We start from the raw sequence: 17,955 nt of genomic DNA on the forward strand, positions 1-17,955 counted from the left end.
CAAATTATTCACTCCATGTAAGTTTTCACAAATTAACATTTTTTGATAACAATATCAGTATGGATTGGGTATTGCTATAAGCAACATCCTGGTCATGCTGGTAACTTTTACGAAAGTTGGCTGATCCACATCTAGCACCATGGCTGCTTTCAGATGAAGGGAAGGGGAAGGACAAAGAGCAAATTGTCCCTGTTACCTTAGTCATCCTCTTTTAAAGAGTTTTCACAGAAGTCCCATCCAAGTGATGCAATTGCTGCCCTTAAGAAAATTGGGGTTTTGTTACTAAAGAAACGGAGAATGGGCATAAACTAGGCAACTGTAGTACCTGCCACAGAGACTGTAGCTAAAAACCACCAAAAAGAATAGCAGAAGAAAATGGTATGATTAGGTTATGTGTGAAGCATAGTAGCAACTTCTGTTCATCTGAATGACAAAATTGTAAAACCACAGCCAAGTTTAATATTAATCATTTCTATCTCCTCAAATAGCATAACAACTGTATGAATTCCCAGCATGTCTTTGATATACACAAACCCATTTGGAATTAATGTGACCTGATTTCTTACTGTAATTCCATAAACATATTGACGGTGCAGGCTTTTGTTTATCACAAAGACAATGAAATAGGAAAAAGTATAAATTTAGTGACCTTCCAAAGGCTAATCACTATCCAATACACTGTAAGTCCTTCAAAGGCAGGGACTGTTTCATTCATAATTGGATCTCTTAAGACATTTTTTAAAATAATTTTTTTCTTAAGAAAAATTGGTTTATCTAACCAATGAATGAACAGATGAACTATACAATGTTTAAAAGGAAGTCTGTATTTGACATCCTTTATTTGTTTGCTTATTTGTTTGTTTTAGATTAGCCTTCCTTAATCGGTTGTACTAAGAGCCATCACAAGAAAATTTCAGGATGTGAAGATATGGGATCCAATCAAATTTTGTTTGATGCCCAACTGAAAACAATATTGTACAACATTCAGATATTACCTACAAGGTTTCAGCCTTCTGCTAATGAAATACCTTTTTTTTTTTTTTTGAAACTCCAATCAGATTTGCACCTCCACCCCTAATTTTGGCAGGGGTAGATATGAACAAGAAAAACCTTTTTTTATCAGAGGAATAATTGCTTCATACAAGAAAGTTCTGACCACTTTATTACCTCCCTTGAAGCAGAAATGAAGGTTGGTGTTAACTCTTTTGACATAGATTCAATGAGTGGGAACCTACCTAGTTTTGTAGCAATATTAAAATAGAAAGCAAAAATAAAATGTTACATTTCAATGTTGTTAAGCGTAAAGTTATTCATTCTGGGAAAGATGCACACAGATATTGCTATGATTCAAGGATAATAGAAAATAGGCACAATTAATCATATTTGTGTCCCATAAGAAAAAAAAAGCAATCATACATTGTTTGACCAGTATGAGGGATTTTTTTGCCCTATAAAAGAAATTTGACCTTGTTTCCAAAGCCAATATTTATTTATAAATAAAAAGGGCAGCATCACCATAAATGACTTTCAAAAGTGATCACACATTCTCCACACAAAACACTGCATTAATATATTCTAAGACAACCAGATGAAATCCAGTTTTGGATAATGATCCCTCTGGGTCCCTGAATATAGCCATTGGGGCTCCTCTCAATAAATAGCTGCTTGTTTCCACTTGTTAATACAACAGATTTTCACTACAAAACTAAAAATCTCATCCCTTTACTTGTAGGCTTTACTTCTTAGAGTTCAACGCAGTTGGTGAGGCAGAATAGGTCTTCTGGTCAGCCTGTACTACTTGAAATCATTTAGAAAAGTAATTTGGTAATATCTCAGAAAACGTACAAGCAAACATTTGTTTTGACCTATTAAACCCACTTCAAGAAAATTGTTGAGTACAAATTAAAGTAGTGGAATTTATGAATATATAAAATAGGTACTTTATTAGTATTATCATTTTGAGAAAAAAAAAAGTAGTGCCACTACTAACAAATTGTTGGAGAAATTGCGTTATATCCAATACTAAGAAATATTATACAGCTATGAAAAAAGAATGAAAACATTAACATATAAAAACGTCCTAATATATGATCAAACGTGCAGAACTCAACAAATTAAGCATGCTCAAAGCAAGAAATGCAAACTGTTTTCACCATTTATTACATGTAAATACAGTTGTCAGGCAGTTACCAAATATCACATGGCTTCACGACAGATCATACTTTGTATAAAATCACTTTTCTTCGCCATAATTTCATCAAAGCCCTTTTCATCTCACTGTTTCTCAAGCTGTAGATAAGTGGATTCAGTAGAGGTGTAAGCAGCGAGTAAGACAGAGATGTCAGTTTCTTAGTTTCTGGTGAGTAGCCAGATTTTGGTTGTAAATAGGTCATAATGGCTGTGCCATAGAAGAGGGTGACAGATGTGAGATGGGACACACATGTGGAAAAGGCTTTTTGTCTCCCAGTGGTTGATGACATCTTCAGGATGGCAAAGATAATTCGAAGGTAAGACAAGAGTATCAACAAGAAAGGAACCAAAATAATCAAAATGGTGCCTGTGAAGGCATAGATTTCAAACAAGAAGGTGTCTGCACATACAAGCTCTAGCACTGCTGGGGTTTCACAAGATATATGATCAATTTCATTGGGGCGACAAAACGGAAAACTAAATACCCATGATGTTGGTACAGTAGCCACTATCATCCCTGAGATCCATGAGAACATTACTAATTTCAAAAAAACCCTTTTGTTCATAGTCATTGGGTAGTTCAGAGGATAGCAGATTGCAGAAAATCGGTCATAAGCCATTGCCCCCAGGAGAAAACATTCAGTCCCACCAAAAAGAAGAATGAAATACATCTGTGCAAAACAGCCTGCAAAAGATATTGTGGTTTTCTCAGTAGAGAAAACCACCAGCATTTCAGGCATAATGACTGCACTGAAACTCAGGTCCACCACAGATAAGTTCTGGAGGAACAGGTACATGGGAACGTGGAGCCTCTGGTCCAGGGAGATGATGACTATAATGATGGCATTTCCCACCAGGGTCACCAGATAAATCACCAAGAAAACTGCAAAGAGTTGCTGTTTGAGTTGAGGGAAGTTAGAGAATCCCAAGAGGATGAATTCAACCACAGAGCTTTGATTTTGCCTTTTCATTTCCTCAGTGGAGCCCTATTTCGTTTTGATGGACATAGTATATAAAGTGTTATGTCACAGTCCAGTAGCTGACAGTTCCAGTCTGTAACAGCCAGAAATGCTTGTCAGAAGATAAAAAGAGGAGTCCATCCTCAAAGAAATTTACTTTTGCAATTTTGGAGAATGGCCAAATACTTGCATCAATGAATCTTTCAATTATAAACGAAGCAGTGAAAAATTCTTGCTCAGGAATCTCATCAGGAAAGTACAAAATTAACATCAAAGTTCTACAGCATCTTCAACACTATGAAGTTTAAAAATTGAACATAGCCTTAAAGCAAATATAAATATGTAACAACTTAGGTTCCATTCCTATAACATAGTTACAGTTATTATCCGTTTTCTCAAATTTAAGTAAATATGAAATTTAAGACCAGAAAAAATAGTGTTAAAAAGTAAATAGATTGAAAAAAATACTCCCCAAATTTTGAAAACAAATGAAAACTTCAAAGTTACAGAAAATTTCATGCAAATTTATTTTTTAAGTTTATTAGATTCAACTTGCCTATATGTGACTTACTTAAAGATGACAACATTCTGTAGAAACACACACAGTGTGTTGTAGTTTACATGCACCTTATCTCAGGTGACCTATAGATAAAGTGTTTAGGGTTCAGGCTCATTGATTTCTGCCCAGAGTGGACCTGGCATTTATCTGGGTGTGAAATTTTTGGAGCCAAATATACAAGGCCCATCCTTGGGACCGTGATGACTTAAGAAAAGGTCCATTTGGGGGGTTGTTGTGAAACTGTAAAAGTTTCCACTCTGTCCAACCCTGTGTCTCTTCTCTCTCCTAACTCTCTTCTTCATCAAGATGTTTATTTAATTATTAATTACTCAACAAGCACTGATTGACCACCTGGCATCTTCTAAGCTCTGTATGCTCGGGAACACATTTGAGTCCAGAGCTCAACAGAGAGCTACACTAAATAAAATAGCTTCCAACACTTTAACCAGTAGGGTACATAAAATATTGCCCATACCTAATACCCCAGGACTCTCTAAAAACTAGATCTTACACGTTGCTCTATTTTTTTCATTATTACCAATTGACATTACATATACACTGACATTTTATATATATATATATATATATATATATATATATATATATATATATATATATATATATATATATATAAATTGAACTCCCTCACAGCATAACCCAAAGGACAAAGATTTTGTTGGCTTCTTTGCTATATACTACATAATGCCTACAACAGCCCCGGGCTCATAATAGATGTTTAACCAATATTTCTTGAAAAAATCAATTTCTAAAATTAGGAAAATTTAAGCTCTATCTTTAAGGAAGAGTGTCTAAAAGAAAAGTAAAGCCAGTAGGCAACACAATTGGGAAGTAGGAGTAAAAAACGAGTGCTTTAGCAATTTAAATGAGGGAAGGTTTACTTCTGAAAGGGGAGGGAGTCACAGATGTCATGGGTGGAAGGGCCATTAAGTGAGAGCAGGAGGCATCAGAAGAAAGGCTGACTTGCTCAGGGCTAAAAGTACTTGATGAAACCATGTTACTACAATGGAGACCTGCTGAACTTGTGTGATATTTTGAAAACCAGAGGAAATCCACTGCAGGAGTTGAAGAAGCCAGGAGAACAGAAAGACACAACAAGCTGAAGACTCGTAATATTGTCTTGAGTGCAGATCTGTAAGACATTAGCAGACAGAAGACAAGTTAATTTAGTCCTGAATTTGGCCACAGTCATGCATTAAAATCAAATGCCTATATTAACCACAATAATTATATTTTGGATGTCAAAATATCTCCTAAAATTATTAAAACAAACTCTGCAGAACCAAATATTTAAAACCCTTTTCCAATGCCCCCCCAAAAAACCAAAAAAAAAAAACAGCAATGTAACTCAGTTTCAAATATATAAAATTTAATTAGTTTTGAATATTAGCAAATATATACTATCATATCAAAAAAATGAAAACCTTTATAGGACTGGTGAACAACGTGTAATGAAACAAAACTGTCATGAGTGTAAAGAACAAGTGACAAGGAATGCTCTGTATTTTCTCTGTAACATAGGAGACCCTAATGGTATCGTGGATAACTCACTGACACGTAATGAACACTTAAGCAGATCACTCCCTTCCCTAGACTTCAGGCTGCCAATTGAAAAATTGACCAAGTTCCTTCCCAGTTACAAACATCCAAGATTTGATGATTAATGCATGAAAAGTACTTATAACTCTAAGTTTTGCCCAAAATTTTCTTCGAAATGAAATAAAAGTGAAATCGACTAGCAGCAAACCAAAAAGTCCACTGATTCAAATGGTTCAGCTGTGCCTGGTGACTCCTAATCATTGAAATATCATATCAATAGCATCTCCAACTATCAGTGAAAATGCAAAATTCACCTACATACACACACACAAGCAGAATCTGCACTTTCTTACCTTTTGACTCTGTCTCTTTAATTTGCATGCTACTTTATCAGAAGTTTCAGCTCTAGTCAAAAGCCACCTATTCATAAATACGACTTAGTGATCCAGTGCACTGATTCTTTAACATTATATGACATAAAAGCATGTGCCCAGGAGAACCCCTCCCTGGAGTACTTGGAACACTTTGTACAGAATTTCCCAAAGTTTTGAATGATAACTAAAGAGGCTTGCACTTGGCCCCTTAGGCGAGAAAGCTCAAGAGCACAAACTTGGAGCACCATTCTTGCAGAGGTCTATGGGGAATAAATAGCACGTCATATAAGAAAATCAATTTCACCGTGACTTCTCCCAACCGAAGATGAAAGCAGAGGCTGAATAAATGCTGTCCATAGTGAAGGAAGGGAGGGCAGGTGAGGGTGTGAGCAGAGGCAGGTGACCTAGAGGTGGAGGACTTGATTGGACAAAATGCACAGTTTGTGCAATGGTGCAAAACAAGTTAAGGCAAGTAGATTGTACCTTCTTTGTAGAAAGCCTGGGGGGATGCTTCTGCCCCCCAGAACTTTTATCTTATAAGAAGAAATATAGAGTCACTGAAATCTTTAAGAAAAACTATGTCATTACAGTTGATTTCATACAGAGAGCTTTTTAACTTGGAATCGAAACATCTGGTCTGGCTTGCATGACTTTGAGTACATCATTGAACTTCCCTGGTTCTATTACTTTCTATGTACAATAAAGATAATGTTATTAACCTCGCAGGGTCTATATGAGAATTGGAGGACTTGGGGCTTAGTCTGAACTGGCTTAAATAATGAAGATGACCATACACTCAGTCTCAGCAGAGAGAGCAGATGAATGAATCTGCAGTCTGGGCTTTATCCAGAATGCAGACGATGTGCTCAGACCGAGGTTTCCCTTTTCTTCTCATCTCTGATTTTGTGGAGCAGGTTTCATTCTCAAGGAATACCTTTCCTCCTGGTGGCCATAATGCTGCCAACAACACTTAAGGATACATTCTCCCTAATCAGTATCCATTGGGAGATGTACCAGTTAAGCTGAGGAAAAGAGGCTTTCGTTCATGGAAACCAATCCAAAGACCCCTGCCATACCGTTCACCCTGGTGGGATTACATGCTGTTGCACAAACCAGTCATGTGCCCAGGGATGGAATTGTTGGACTGAGCAGGACTGAAGCCATGTTGGGACCTAAAACCACATGGGCTCTAAAAGATTTTTAAAAGACACAGTTTTGGTTTTTTGTTTTTTGGTTTTTTTAGCACATATTTCTCTGCATTCCCTCTTTTCACTTGATTATTTGATATTTTGAGCTTTGGTTACAGGACAAAATGACATTATTTACATGAATGTAAAGTTGTTTTCCAGCCAGCCTAAAGCTGCAGACTTGCACGTACCACCCAGACCCTGAGAAAACAGCAAAGATGGGAATAGAAACCCAAGGAGGCCTTGGCTAGACCTTGCACCTGACTCATGGAAATGGATCCCTCATAGCTCAGGTGCCCCTCCCTTATGCTTTTCATTTTCCCACATTCCTTTCCCTTATCTCCCTTTTCTAAAAAGCCCTCAGTAAACCTGAGTCTTTGAGATGACTTTAGTCTGGCCATTCTTCTTCAGGTTTACCAGAAAGATGGGTTAGCCCAACATCTCTCCTCAGGTCTCTGATATTCCTGAACAGAAGGTGACTTCCATTTTCACCAACATTTGACTTTTTAGTGGTTTGCTTTTGTCTGGGGGCAAGCAGCCAGACATGTCAGTTAGATATCAATTTTGGGGAGCCTCAGCCAGGAGCAGAGTGTGCCCTGTAACAGAAATGCTGTCCAGTATATACTTTTCATGATTCCTACCCCACAAAATCCCCTGGGGCTTCTGGTAAACTGAAATGTCCTATGCCTTGATTTCAGTGATTGTATCACAGATGATTTACTCCAGTGGGAAGGCCATGAAGGCCTGGCACATTATTCTCAGGTCACAGAGCATTGCCTGCAGCATGAATGAGCTCACCCAAGCCCACCCAAACCAGCAGGGGGTCTGCAAGGAAACCGAGACTGTCTCCTGAGGGCACAGAAGGGCACACTTTCCAGAGCCTGAGAGCTGATTGATCAAGGCCTTCTGCCACTGCCGACGGCTCTCTCTCTTCTGTGAAGCATACATGCAGCTCTCACAGTAGAGCTGAGTCTCATCCTGCCTCCATCAGACCCAACCAGACCCATGCACTCCAGCAGGGAAGTTGTGGAAGGCCCACATGCCTCTCTTGAGGGCACAGACTCCTGGAAGTTCTAGCCAAAGCAATTAAGCAGGAGAAAGAAACAAAGGGCATCCAAATTAGAAAAAAAGGAAATCCAATTGTCCCTGCTTGCAGATGACATGATCTTATAATAGAAAAACCTAAAGACTCCACAAAAAAAAATTCTTAGAACTGATAAATGAATTCAGTAACTTACAGGATACAAAGTTTATATACAAAAATCAGTAGTGTTTTATACATCAACAACACATTAACAGAAAGAGAAATCAAGAAAGCAAACCCATTTAAAATAGCTACCAAAAAATAAAATAAAATATCTAGGAATAAATTTAACCAAGGAAATGAAAGATATTTACAATAAAAAGTAAAAGCACTGATGAAATACATTGAAGAAGACACAAAAATTAGAAAGACATCCCATGCTCATGGATTGCAAGAATCAATATCATCAAAATGACCATACTATCCAAAGCAATCTACAAATTCAATGCAGTCTCTATCAAAATACTGATTACATTCTTCACAGAAAAAGACAAAACAATCTTAACATTGATAGGGAACAACAAAAGACCCAAATGGCCAAAGCAATTCTGAGCAAAAAGAATAAAGCTGGAGGCATTATACTACCTGACTTCAAAATATGCTGCAAACTAACCAAAATAACATAGTACTGGCATAAAAACAGACACATGGGCCAAGCGAACAGAATAGAGAACCCAGAAACAAATCCACGTCTTTAAAGCCAACTGATCTTTGACAAGAGTACCAAGAATATATGTATTAGTCTGTTTGTGTTGCATATAACAGAATACATGGAACTGGGTGATTTATAAAGAAAAATGAAATGTATTGCTCACAGTTTCTGAGGCTGGGAAGTCTGAAGTTCATCTGGTGGTGACAACAGTTAACCAGGGGGTTCACATTGCAGAGAGCAGAGACAGAGAGAGACAGACTCTCTTCTTTTAAAGCTCTCAGAACCATGCCCCTGACCACCATCTTTATTCCATTCACTACTGCATGGTCCTACAATCCAATCACCTCTTCAAGGCTCCATCTTTCAATTACCATAATAGGATTTTCCATCCTCTTAACAGTCACAGTGGTGGCTAAGTTTCTAATACATAAAACTTGGGGGACACAATTCAAGCTTCAGGGAGTTTTGGAGGGACATAATTCAATCCACTATAATATACATTGAGGAAAGGACAGCCTTTTCAATAAATGGTGCTGGGAAAACAGGACTTCCATGTGTAGAAGAATGAAACTAGACCCCAACTCTAACCATATACCAAAATCAATTTGAAATGGATTAAAGAATGAAATGTAAGACCTAGAACAATGCAACCTCTAGAAAAAAACATGCAGGAACACTACAGCATGTAGGACTGGGAGAAGAGTTGATGAATATGACCCCAAAAGCACAGGCAACAAAATAAAAATAAATAAATGGGATTATATCAAACTAAAAAGCTTCAGCACAGCAGCAGAAACAATCAACAGAGCTAAGAGACAACCTTCAGAATGGGAGAAAATATTTGCAAACTATGCATTCAACAAGGGATTAATATCCACAATATATAAAGAACTCAGACAGCTCAATAGCAAAAAGACAATAAATCTGATTAAAAAATGGGCAAAGGAGCTGAATAGACATTTCTCAAAAGAAGACATACAAATGGCCAACAGGTACATGAAAAAATGCTCAACATCATCAATCATCAAAGAAATGCAAATCAAAACCACATGGAGACACCATCTCACCCCAGTTACACCAGTTATTATCAAAAAGACAGACAATAACAAATACTGACAAGGATTCAAAAAATGGGGAACGTTTTTACACTGTTGGTGGGACTAAATTTAGTACAGCCATTATGGAAAACAGTATGGAAATTCCTAAAACAACTACGGATAGAACTGCCATACAATCCAGCAATCTCACAGCTGGGTATATACCCAAAGGAATGGAAATCATCATGTTGAAGGGATACCTGCACTTCCATGTCTATCACAGCTCTATTCACAATAGCCACTATACAGAACCAACCTAAATGTCCATCGTCAGATGACTGGATAAGGTAAATGTGGTATATATACACAATGGAATATTACTAAGCCATAAAAAAAATGAAATTCTGCCATTTGTGCAGCATGGATAAGCTTGGACAACATTATGTTAAGTGAAATGAGCCAGGCACAGAAAGAAAAATAACACATGTCCTTTCTCATAAGTGGGAGCTAAAATAATAAATAAATAAATAAATAAGTCGAACTTACAGAAGGAGAGAGTAGAAGTAAGTTTACTAGAGGCAGAAAATGGGAGAAGATAGAGGGTATACTGAGAATCTGGTTAATGGACACAAAATTAGAGGTCATAGGAAAAATAATTTCTATCAGTATTTGGTGTACATTTGAGGTAGACATCTATAACTAATAATAATCTACTGAATGTTTTCAAGTGCCTAGAAAAGAGGAGATCAGATGTTCACATCACAAAGAAATGATTAAGTTTTGCAATGTTGACTATATTACACTGATTTGACCATCACACATGGTATACATGTATTGAAATATAACCCTGCACCCCACATATGTACATAATCAATACTTTTCAATAAAAAGAAACAAAATGTTAAAAATTTTAAAGTTATCTCATAGAAACAAAGTAGAAAGGTGGCTACCAGACACTGGTGTGGGCAGCAATGAACAGGGAGGCAAGATATGAGGAAAAGGGAGATGTTGAAGGGTACAAAGTTTCATTAGCTGGGAAGAATAAGTGTTTGTGATCTATTGCACTGCATGGTGACTACAGTTTAATGTATTGTATATCTCAAAACTGATAAAAGAATAGATTTTTACCATTCTCACCATAAAAACATGGATAAGTTGGTGAAGTAATGGACATGTTAATTAGCTTGATTTAATCTTTCTACTATGTATACACAGATCAAAACATCACGTTTTACTCCATAGATGCAGACAATTATTATTTGTCAATTTAAATGCAGGAAAACTATAGAACAGGTGCCCCATCAGGAACAGCCTTCACCACCTCTACTCTACAGCAGGCCTGTCGATGGGATTAAGTCACTGCACAACCCAGCCAGGGACACAATGGCCCAAACAAGGGAAGAACAGAACCAGGGGAAACTTGCAGTACTGGATTCTGAGGGTGCTGGATCAGGAGGCTGGTATATACTGGATAAGAGAGAGGGTACGGACTTGGTCTGGAAAGAAAAAATAGGAAGTCTGGCAGCCATGAGGTCTAGGATAGAAGCATTTTGATGGACGTGCAGAGTGGCTATAGAGTGCAAAGGTCTTTGTGTCCTACATTAACACCTAATTGAGTAGACAAAATGACTCAGCCACTTGATAGTAGCCAGGTTTTGTCAGCAGCCACCCCAGTGCTGCTGGCATGATGGGCACAGGAACAAAGTGGCCATAAAAGTGGAGATAAAGTATATGCAAGGACCCAAACCACATGGACTCCCATTTACCAAGACCAACCAAATCTACTGGTTGTGTAGATTGCACTGAATTGTGTCCCCCCAAATACATGTGTTAAGCCTCTAATCCCTAGGACATTGGAAGATAACTATACATGGATATAGTGTCTGAAAATAGGTAATGTTCAGTGAAAACATAAGGGCGGGGCCCTATTCCAATATGACAGGTATTATTATTAGAATAGAAAGAGACACCAGTGGCAGTTACACACAGAGAAAAGGCCATGTGAGGACAAAGTGAGAAAGAGGCTGTCTGCAGGCCAGGGAGTAAGGCCTAGGGGAATCCAGTCCCACAGGCACATTTAACTTACACTTCCAGCCTCCAGAAAAGTGAGAAAATAAATTTGTTTTCTAAGCCACCCAGTCTGTAGTATCTGCTATTGCAGTCCTGGCAAACTAATACATCACATTTTTATCTCCTAAGAAAAAATCACAAATCAACAAATAACCACAATAAAGGTAGACCCATGCAAATTTAGAATTAATGTAACTTTATTTCTTATTGCAATTTATTCAATATAAATTTTATCAATTCTATATAAATTGAAACAATACCAATGAACAATTCAGATTTTTATGCCAACTTTAAATATGTAATAAAGATCCAGTGAAGAAAAAAGTTGGTATTTGTCGAACTATTACAAAATCAAAAAAATCCTAGACATCACAAGATTACATGTGCATGGCCTATCCCCCAATAATATACAAATGTTATGATAAGACACCCTACCATTTAGCAAAATATGTATGCCTAATCTTTTTTTTTATTGATTATACATATTTATGGGGTGCAGAGTTTACTATCAGTATTTGTGTATAATATGCAATGATCAAATCAATATTATTAGCATGTTCATTATTGCAAATTGTAATGATTCTTCATGTTCCTTACCCAATTTCTCCCTAACCCCCTTCCCACTCTCCATTTCCTACTTCTGCTAACCTTAGGTCTGTTCTCTCCTTCTGAAAGTTCAATTTATTACTGTAAACTTTCTCTCTTTCTTTCTTAGCTCCCACTTATAAGTGAGGATATGCTGTATTTTTCTTTCTGTGCCTGGCTTACTTCACTTAAAATAATTTACTCTAAGCTCATCCATATTGCTGGAAATGGCAGAATTTGTTTCTTTTTTATGGATGAGTAGTATTTCATTGTATATATATACCACATTTTCCTTATCCAGTCGTCCTTCGGACATTTACGTATGCCTAATCTTAATATCACACTATCAGTCTTACACAAATCATTTTCTAAAAAAGCTGTCATGAAAAATTTGAATCATCCCCCATTCAAAAATAATTAATCCAACCAATAATACTGAAACTGAATTAAAATTTATCCCCACCATTTTCCCCACTCAATGTAATTGTTAAATAGTCTTAAAATGATTCACTAATTTTTTTTCCAGCTAATATGCACAATTAATTACAGCAAAAACTTAAAGGACTAAAAAACATATAATCCTCAATTGTGCCAATAAGCCACTTTCTGAACAAGGCCATTTCCCTCAAAAATTAACTCTAATCAGTCTGCCTGCACACATTCAAAAAAGCAAGTAACACAAACAAGTCTATAAACACAAAACCACCACCAAAAACTCAAACCACAATAAGCCCGCCATCATCCTTCAACCCAGTTTTTACATGTAGTGTTGCATCATAAAGATACACTTTTAAGACTTGGAAATTTGACCAACAAAAAGTATCTACATTATATTTAAATTGGATGAGATTTTACATATATATATCTACCTATAGATAGATATGGATAGATAGAGATAGACATACATATACATATATCTATCGATAAAGATATAGATATCTATATATGTCTGGAAGATACCAAGGTTCTCTCCTAAAGTCACTGATCTCATATTTTCAGTTAACTATCAGCCTGCAGACCATCTAAGGACCATGAAACACTACACAGCTTCAAAATCAAAGAGAATTTGGATGGCTCCCCTCATGTTGAAAAGGTGCTTAGCACTGCCTCAAGAGTCAAAGCACTCTCCATCAAGAGAGGAATTCAAGGAGATTGGAAACTATGGCATATTGTGCATATTGTAGAGGAAATAAGACATTAGATGTTCCATAAGATACTGAAATTACTCCTAACTCTGAGATATTGGAAATCCATGACAAATATACCAAATCTGGTGTCACCAAAAAAGGGAGCCTCCATTGTAAGTGGTTGCACCAACATGTAAAGAGATGCCCAATATCTTGAAAGCCAACTGGCCAAACCACTCTATTCATCTGAGGACTGAATGCATAAAGGGAGCACTAAGGTAACTTGGGCATAGAGACAAAAAGCGGTTGATGAAACAACCCCTTCCACCCACTCCCCTCAGCTGGGATCACAACAAAGGCTGCATCCTGGGGACTGTTCTATTACCAGTTCCCTTTGTTAAGTCTTGTGCCTGTCCCATCCCCTGAGTCTGCTCCCAGTCTTGAAGCTAATATCTTGTCTCAAACTGCCCTCTTCTTACTAATTCAGAAAGTATTTCTAAAGCACCTACTCTGTCCCAGGCATGGTGTTAGGCAGGTGGTACACAGTGGTGAACAAACTGATACAGTCACTGTCCTCACAGAGCTTGTTATCAAATGAGGAAGTCAAATGTTAAACAGATCACACATTTAAATACATGGAGAAAGCTCAAGCCGATAAGCCCCCTATAATGGAAAAGACACAAGTAGGATCTACAAAATGTGCTTAATATGAATCAGGTAAAAATAAATGCTGAATCACAAAGAATATTAAAGCAGTCTTTTATTTCAGGTTCAAGTTAAATATTTTCCCCCTGATTCAAGGTCCACAGTGAGGAAAGACTCAGCAGATGCTCTTCTAATGTCCCTGAATCCTGCGCATGGGTCTTGTGCTTTTCACCTCTGTGGTTGGCAGAGGGAACCCTAGGATTCTCTCCCACAAGGTTCTGCCCAATTTAGGTGTTTTTCTTCACTCTACCTCTGCTCTGTTCTGCAAGCATGACATGTTCCAAATGTTGCAAATGTAGAATTATTCATTTTGCATAAGGCCACACTCTTAGTGATTTGACTCAAAGACCACAGAAAATTGGCACAATTAATTAATTACATTTGCTTCCTACAATAAAAAAAATAATTATTCATTATTAATAAACAAATTTTCTAAGGGCATTTTGGCATAAAAAAAAGATATATAATAAAAGTCTGAAAACAGTGGTTTTTAAGTGAAAAAGATGCTATCAAATGAGATTTCCAGAAAATTCCCACGTAGTCTTCTGGTCACCAACATTGGATAACTATTTGTAAACATACCAAAAAAAATTTAGTTTTGGATTATAAACTGTATGAGTCCATGGAGTAGAACCACTGTGGGACCCCCAGAATGAATAGATGCACTTTTTTTTACTCATTCCTGGAACAGATTTTCACTCCATAAATAAAGATCTCATCACTATATTTGTTGGTCTCTTGAAATGCTGCCCTATCAGTGAAGCACAGTGGGCCTTCGGGTAAGTCTGAAGCAGTTACAGTCATTGTGAAAAGCAATTCTGCAATTGCTGTTAAAATTTATAAGCACACGTACTCTGCATCTCACCAGTTCCCACTTGGATGAACTTACTACATAGATGTGAAGGCATCAGTGTGTATGAACATATGGAACAAGGTGTAATTGAAGCATCATCTTAATGACAATACCCAGTAATGCCCTCAAGGTTCAAAACAGAGAAATATATGAAGAGTCTGTTGCATTATACATTATAAAAACTACGTATTTATTAAAAACAAATGACAACGGTGCAGTACTGAAAGAGAGGAAACCCCTGATATATTTTCAACTTGGAGAATTCAACAAACTAAATATAACTATACCGAGAAATTCAAGGTTTTCACCATTTATTAAATGTAAATACAGTTCAGTCAGGCACTGACCAAACATCGCATGGCTTCTCAACAGATCACACTGTGGGTAAAACCACTTTTCTTCGCCATAATTTCATCAAAGCCCTTTTCATCTCACTGTTTCGCAAGCTGTAGATAAGTGGATTCAGCAGAGGCGTAAGCAGTGAGTAAGACAGAGACATTAGTTTCTTAGTTTCTGGTGAGTAATCAGATTTGGGCTGTACATAAGTCATAATGGCTGTGCCATAGAAGAGGGTGACAGATGTGAGATGAGATGCACACGTGGAAAAGGCCTTTTGTCTCCCAGTGGTTGACGGCATCTTCAGGATGGCAAAAAGAATTTGAAGGTAAGACAAGAGTATCAACAAGAAAAGAACGAAAATAATCAAAATGGTGCCTGTGAAGGCATAGATTTCAAACAAGAAGGTATCTGCACATGCAAGTTCTAGCACTGGGGGAGTCTCACAGAAGAGATGATTAATCTCATTGAGGCCACAAAAGGGAAAACTAAATACCCATGGGGTCTGCACAGTAGCCACCATGATTCCTGAGACCCAGGAAAATATAACTAATTTTATAAAAATCTTTTTGTTCATAATCATTGGGTAGTTCAGAGGATGGCAGATTGCAGAAAATCGGTCATAAGCCATTGCCCCCAGGAGAAAACATTCAGTCCCACCAAAAAGAAGAATGAAATACATCTGTGCAAAACAGCCCGCAAAAGATATTGTGGTTTTCTCCGTGGAGAGGACCACCAGCATTTCAGGCATAATGACTGCACTGAAACTCAGGTCCACCACAGATAAGTTCTGGAGGAACAGGTACATGGGAACGTGGAGCCTCTGGTCCAGGAAGATGATGACTATAATGATGGCATTTCCCACCAGGGTCACCAGATAAATCACCAAGAAAACTGCAAAGAGCTGCTGTTGGAGTTGAGGGAAGTTAGAGAATCCCAAGAGGATGAATTCAACCGCAGAGCTTTGATTTTGCCTTTTCATTTCCTCAGTGGAGCCCTGTCTTGTTTTTACGGACATCATGTGTAAAGCATGACATCACAGTCCAACAAGTGAAGGTTGAGTCTGCATTCATCGCAGAAATGCTTGGTAGAAGATGAAAAGAGAAGCCCATCCTTATGGAAATTAACTTTTGCAATTTTGGTGAATGGCCAATTACTTGAAATAGCAGATCTTTCAAAAGCAAATGAAGAAATGAAGAATTCTTGCTCAGAAATAATATCTGAAGAGTACAAAATAACATCTAAGTTCTACTATAACTTGAATACTATGCATTTTGTAAATTAAACATAACCTTAAAGCAAATATAAATATTTTAAAACTTAGGTTCCACTCCTATAATGTAGTTATAAGTATCATCCATTTTACCCAAATTCAAATAAATACGGAATTGAAGACCACAAAAAAGAAAGTGTTAAAAATCAGAGAGATTGAACAAGATGCCCCCAAAGATTTCATGATGAACTAAAAATTCAAAGATATAGCAAATTTGATATTGATTTACTATAAAAATTTATGAGGTTCAAATGCCTGCATGTGATTTGGTTAAGTGTGACAACACTGTAGAAATACACGATGGGGGTTGAGGTTTAGATGTACCTATCTTACATGATCTGTGCGCTTTGTGAAATGGCTTCGGGCATATTGATTTCTGCCCACCCTGGATATGGCCGATTATATTGAAGTTGGCCTGGATGGGAAATTTTTAGGACGAATTCTCCATGGTTTATTCTTGTGATCATGATGACAGAATGTCAATGTGAACAACATAATTTAAAAGTTTCCACTCTCCCTTTCCTTCTGACCCTCTCTCTTCTCTGTCACCACTCTCCTTCTCATCAAGTTCATGTAATCATTAATTATTCAACAAGCAGTAATTGAACATCTACTATTTTCTAGGCTCTGTACACTCAGGCGAACACTGGAGCTCAGATCTCAACAGAGGACTAACAACACAGCATAAAATAGCATCTGACCCCTTACCTGGTACTCTCTAAGTCCTGCTTCTTATACCTTGCTCCATTGTTTCCATTATCACCAAGTGAAAATAAATAAATAAATAAATATATATATGTATGTATATATACGATTCTAAATCCCTCACTAGAATGTAAATCTCAGGAGGACAAAGATTTTGTTACGTTGTTTGCTATATACACAATTCCTGCAACAGACTCTGGCCCATAATACATGCTAGATGAACAAATTCAATATTTGAATACATGAATAAAAATATTAGAAAAATCAAATTTTTACCTTTAAAGGTAGAATATCTAAAAGAAAAGTAAAGCCAGTAGGCAACACTTTGGGAAGTAGGAGGAATAACAAATGCTTTAGCAATTAAAATGAGGAAAGGTTCACTTCTGAAGGGGAGGGAGGGGAAACAACCACAGTCACAGATGTCATGGGTGGGAGAGCCATTGGGTGGGAAGAGTCATAGGAGGAAGGTTGACTTGCTCAGGGCTACAGGTACTTGATGACACCATGGAACTAGAATGGAGACCTGCTGGCCTTGTGTGGTATTTTGAAAACCAGAGGAAATCTACTGTAGGGGATGAGGAAGCCAGGAGGACAGAAAGACACGGCAATGAGGTCCGAAGACACGTAATGTTGTCTTGAGTGCAAATCTGTACGACATTAGCAAACAATAGAAGACAAGTTGATTTACTACTGAGGTTAACC

General features: G+C 37.3%; 1 protein-coding gene and 1 pseudogene across 1 annotated transcript; both read right to left on the reverse strand.

Annotated features, from left to right (window-relative positions):
- Nucleotides 1-2,216: 2,216 nt before the first annotated feature.
- On the reverse strand, nt 2,217-3,197 carry LOC134377178 (olfactory receptor 10A3-like; annotated as a pseudogene).
- A 12,115-nt stretch (nt 3,198-15,312) lies between these two features.
- On the reverse strand, nt 15,313-16,293 carry LOC134377152 (olfactory receptor 10A3-like). Its single transcript, XM_063095768.1, has one exon. It carries the CDS (start codon nt 16,291-16,293, stop codon nt 15,313-15,315), a length of 981 nt encoding a protein of 326 aa, XP_062951838.1.
- Nucleotides 16,294-17,955: the final 1,662 nt, after the last annotated feature.

The sequence above is a fragment of the Cynocephalus volans genome, chromosome 4 (genome assembly GCF_027409185.1).
Source record: "Cynocephalus volans isolate mCynVol1 chromosome 4, mCynVol1.pri, whole genome shotgun sequence".
Classification (NCBI taxonomy): Eukaryota; Metazoa; Chordata; class Mammalia; order Dermoptera; family Cynocephalidae; genus Cynocephalus; species Cynocephalus volans.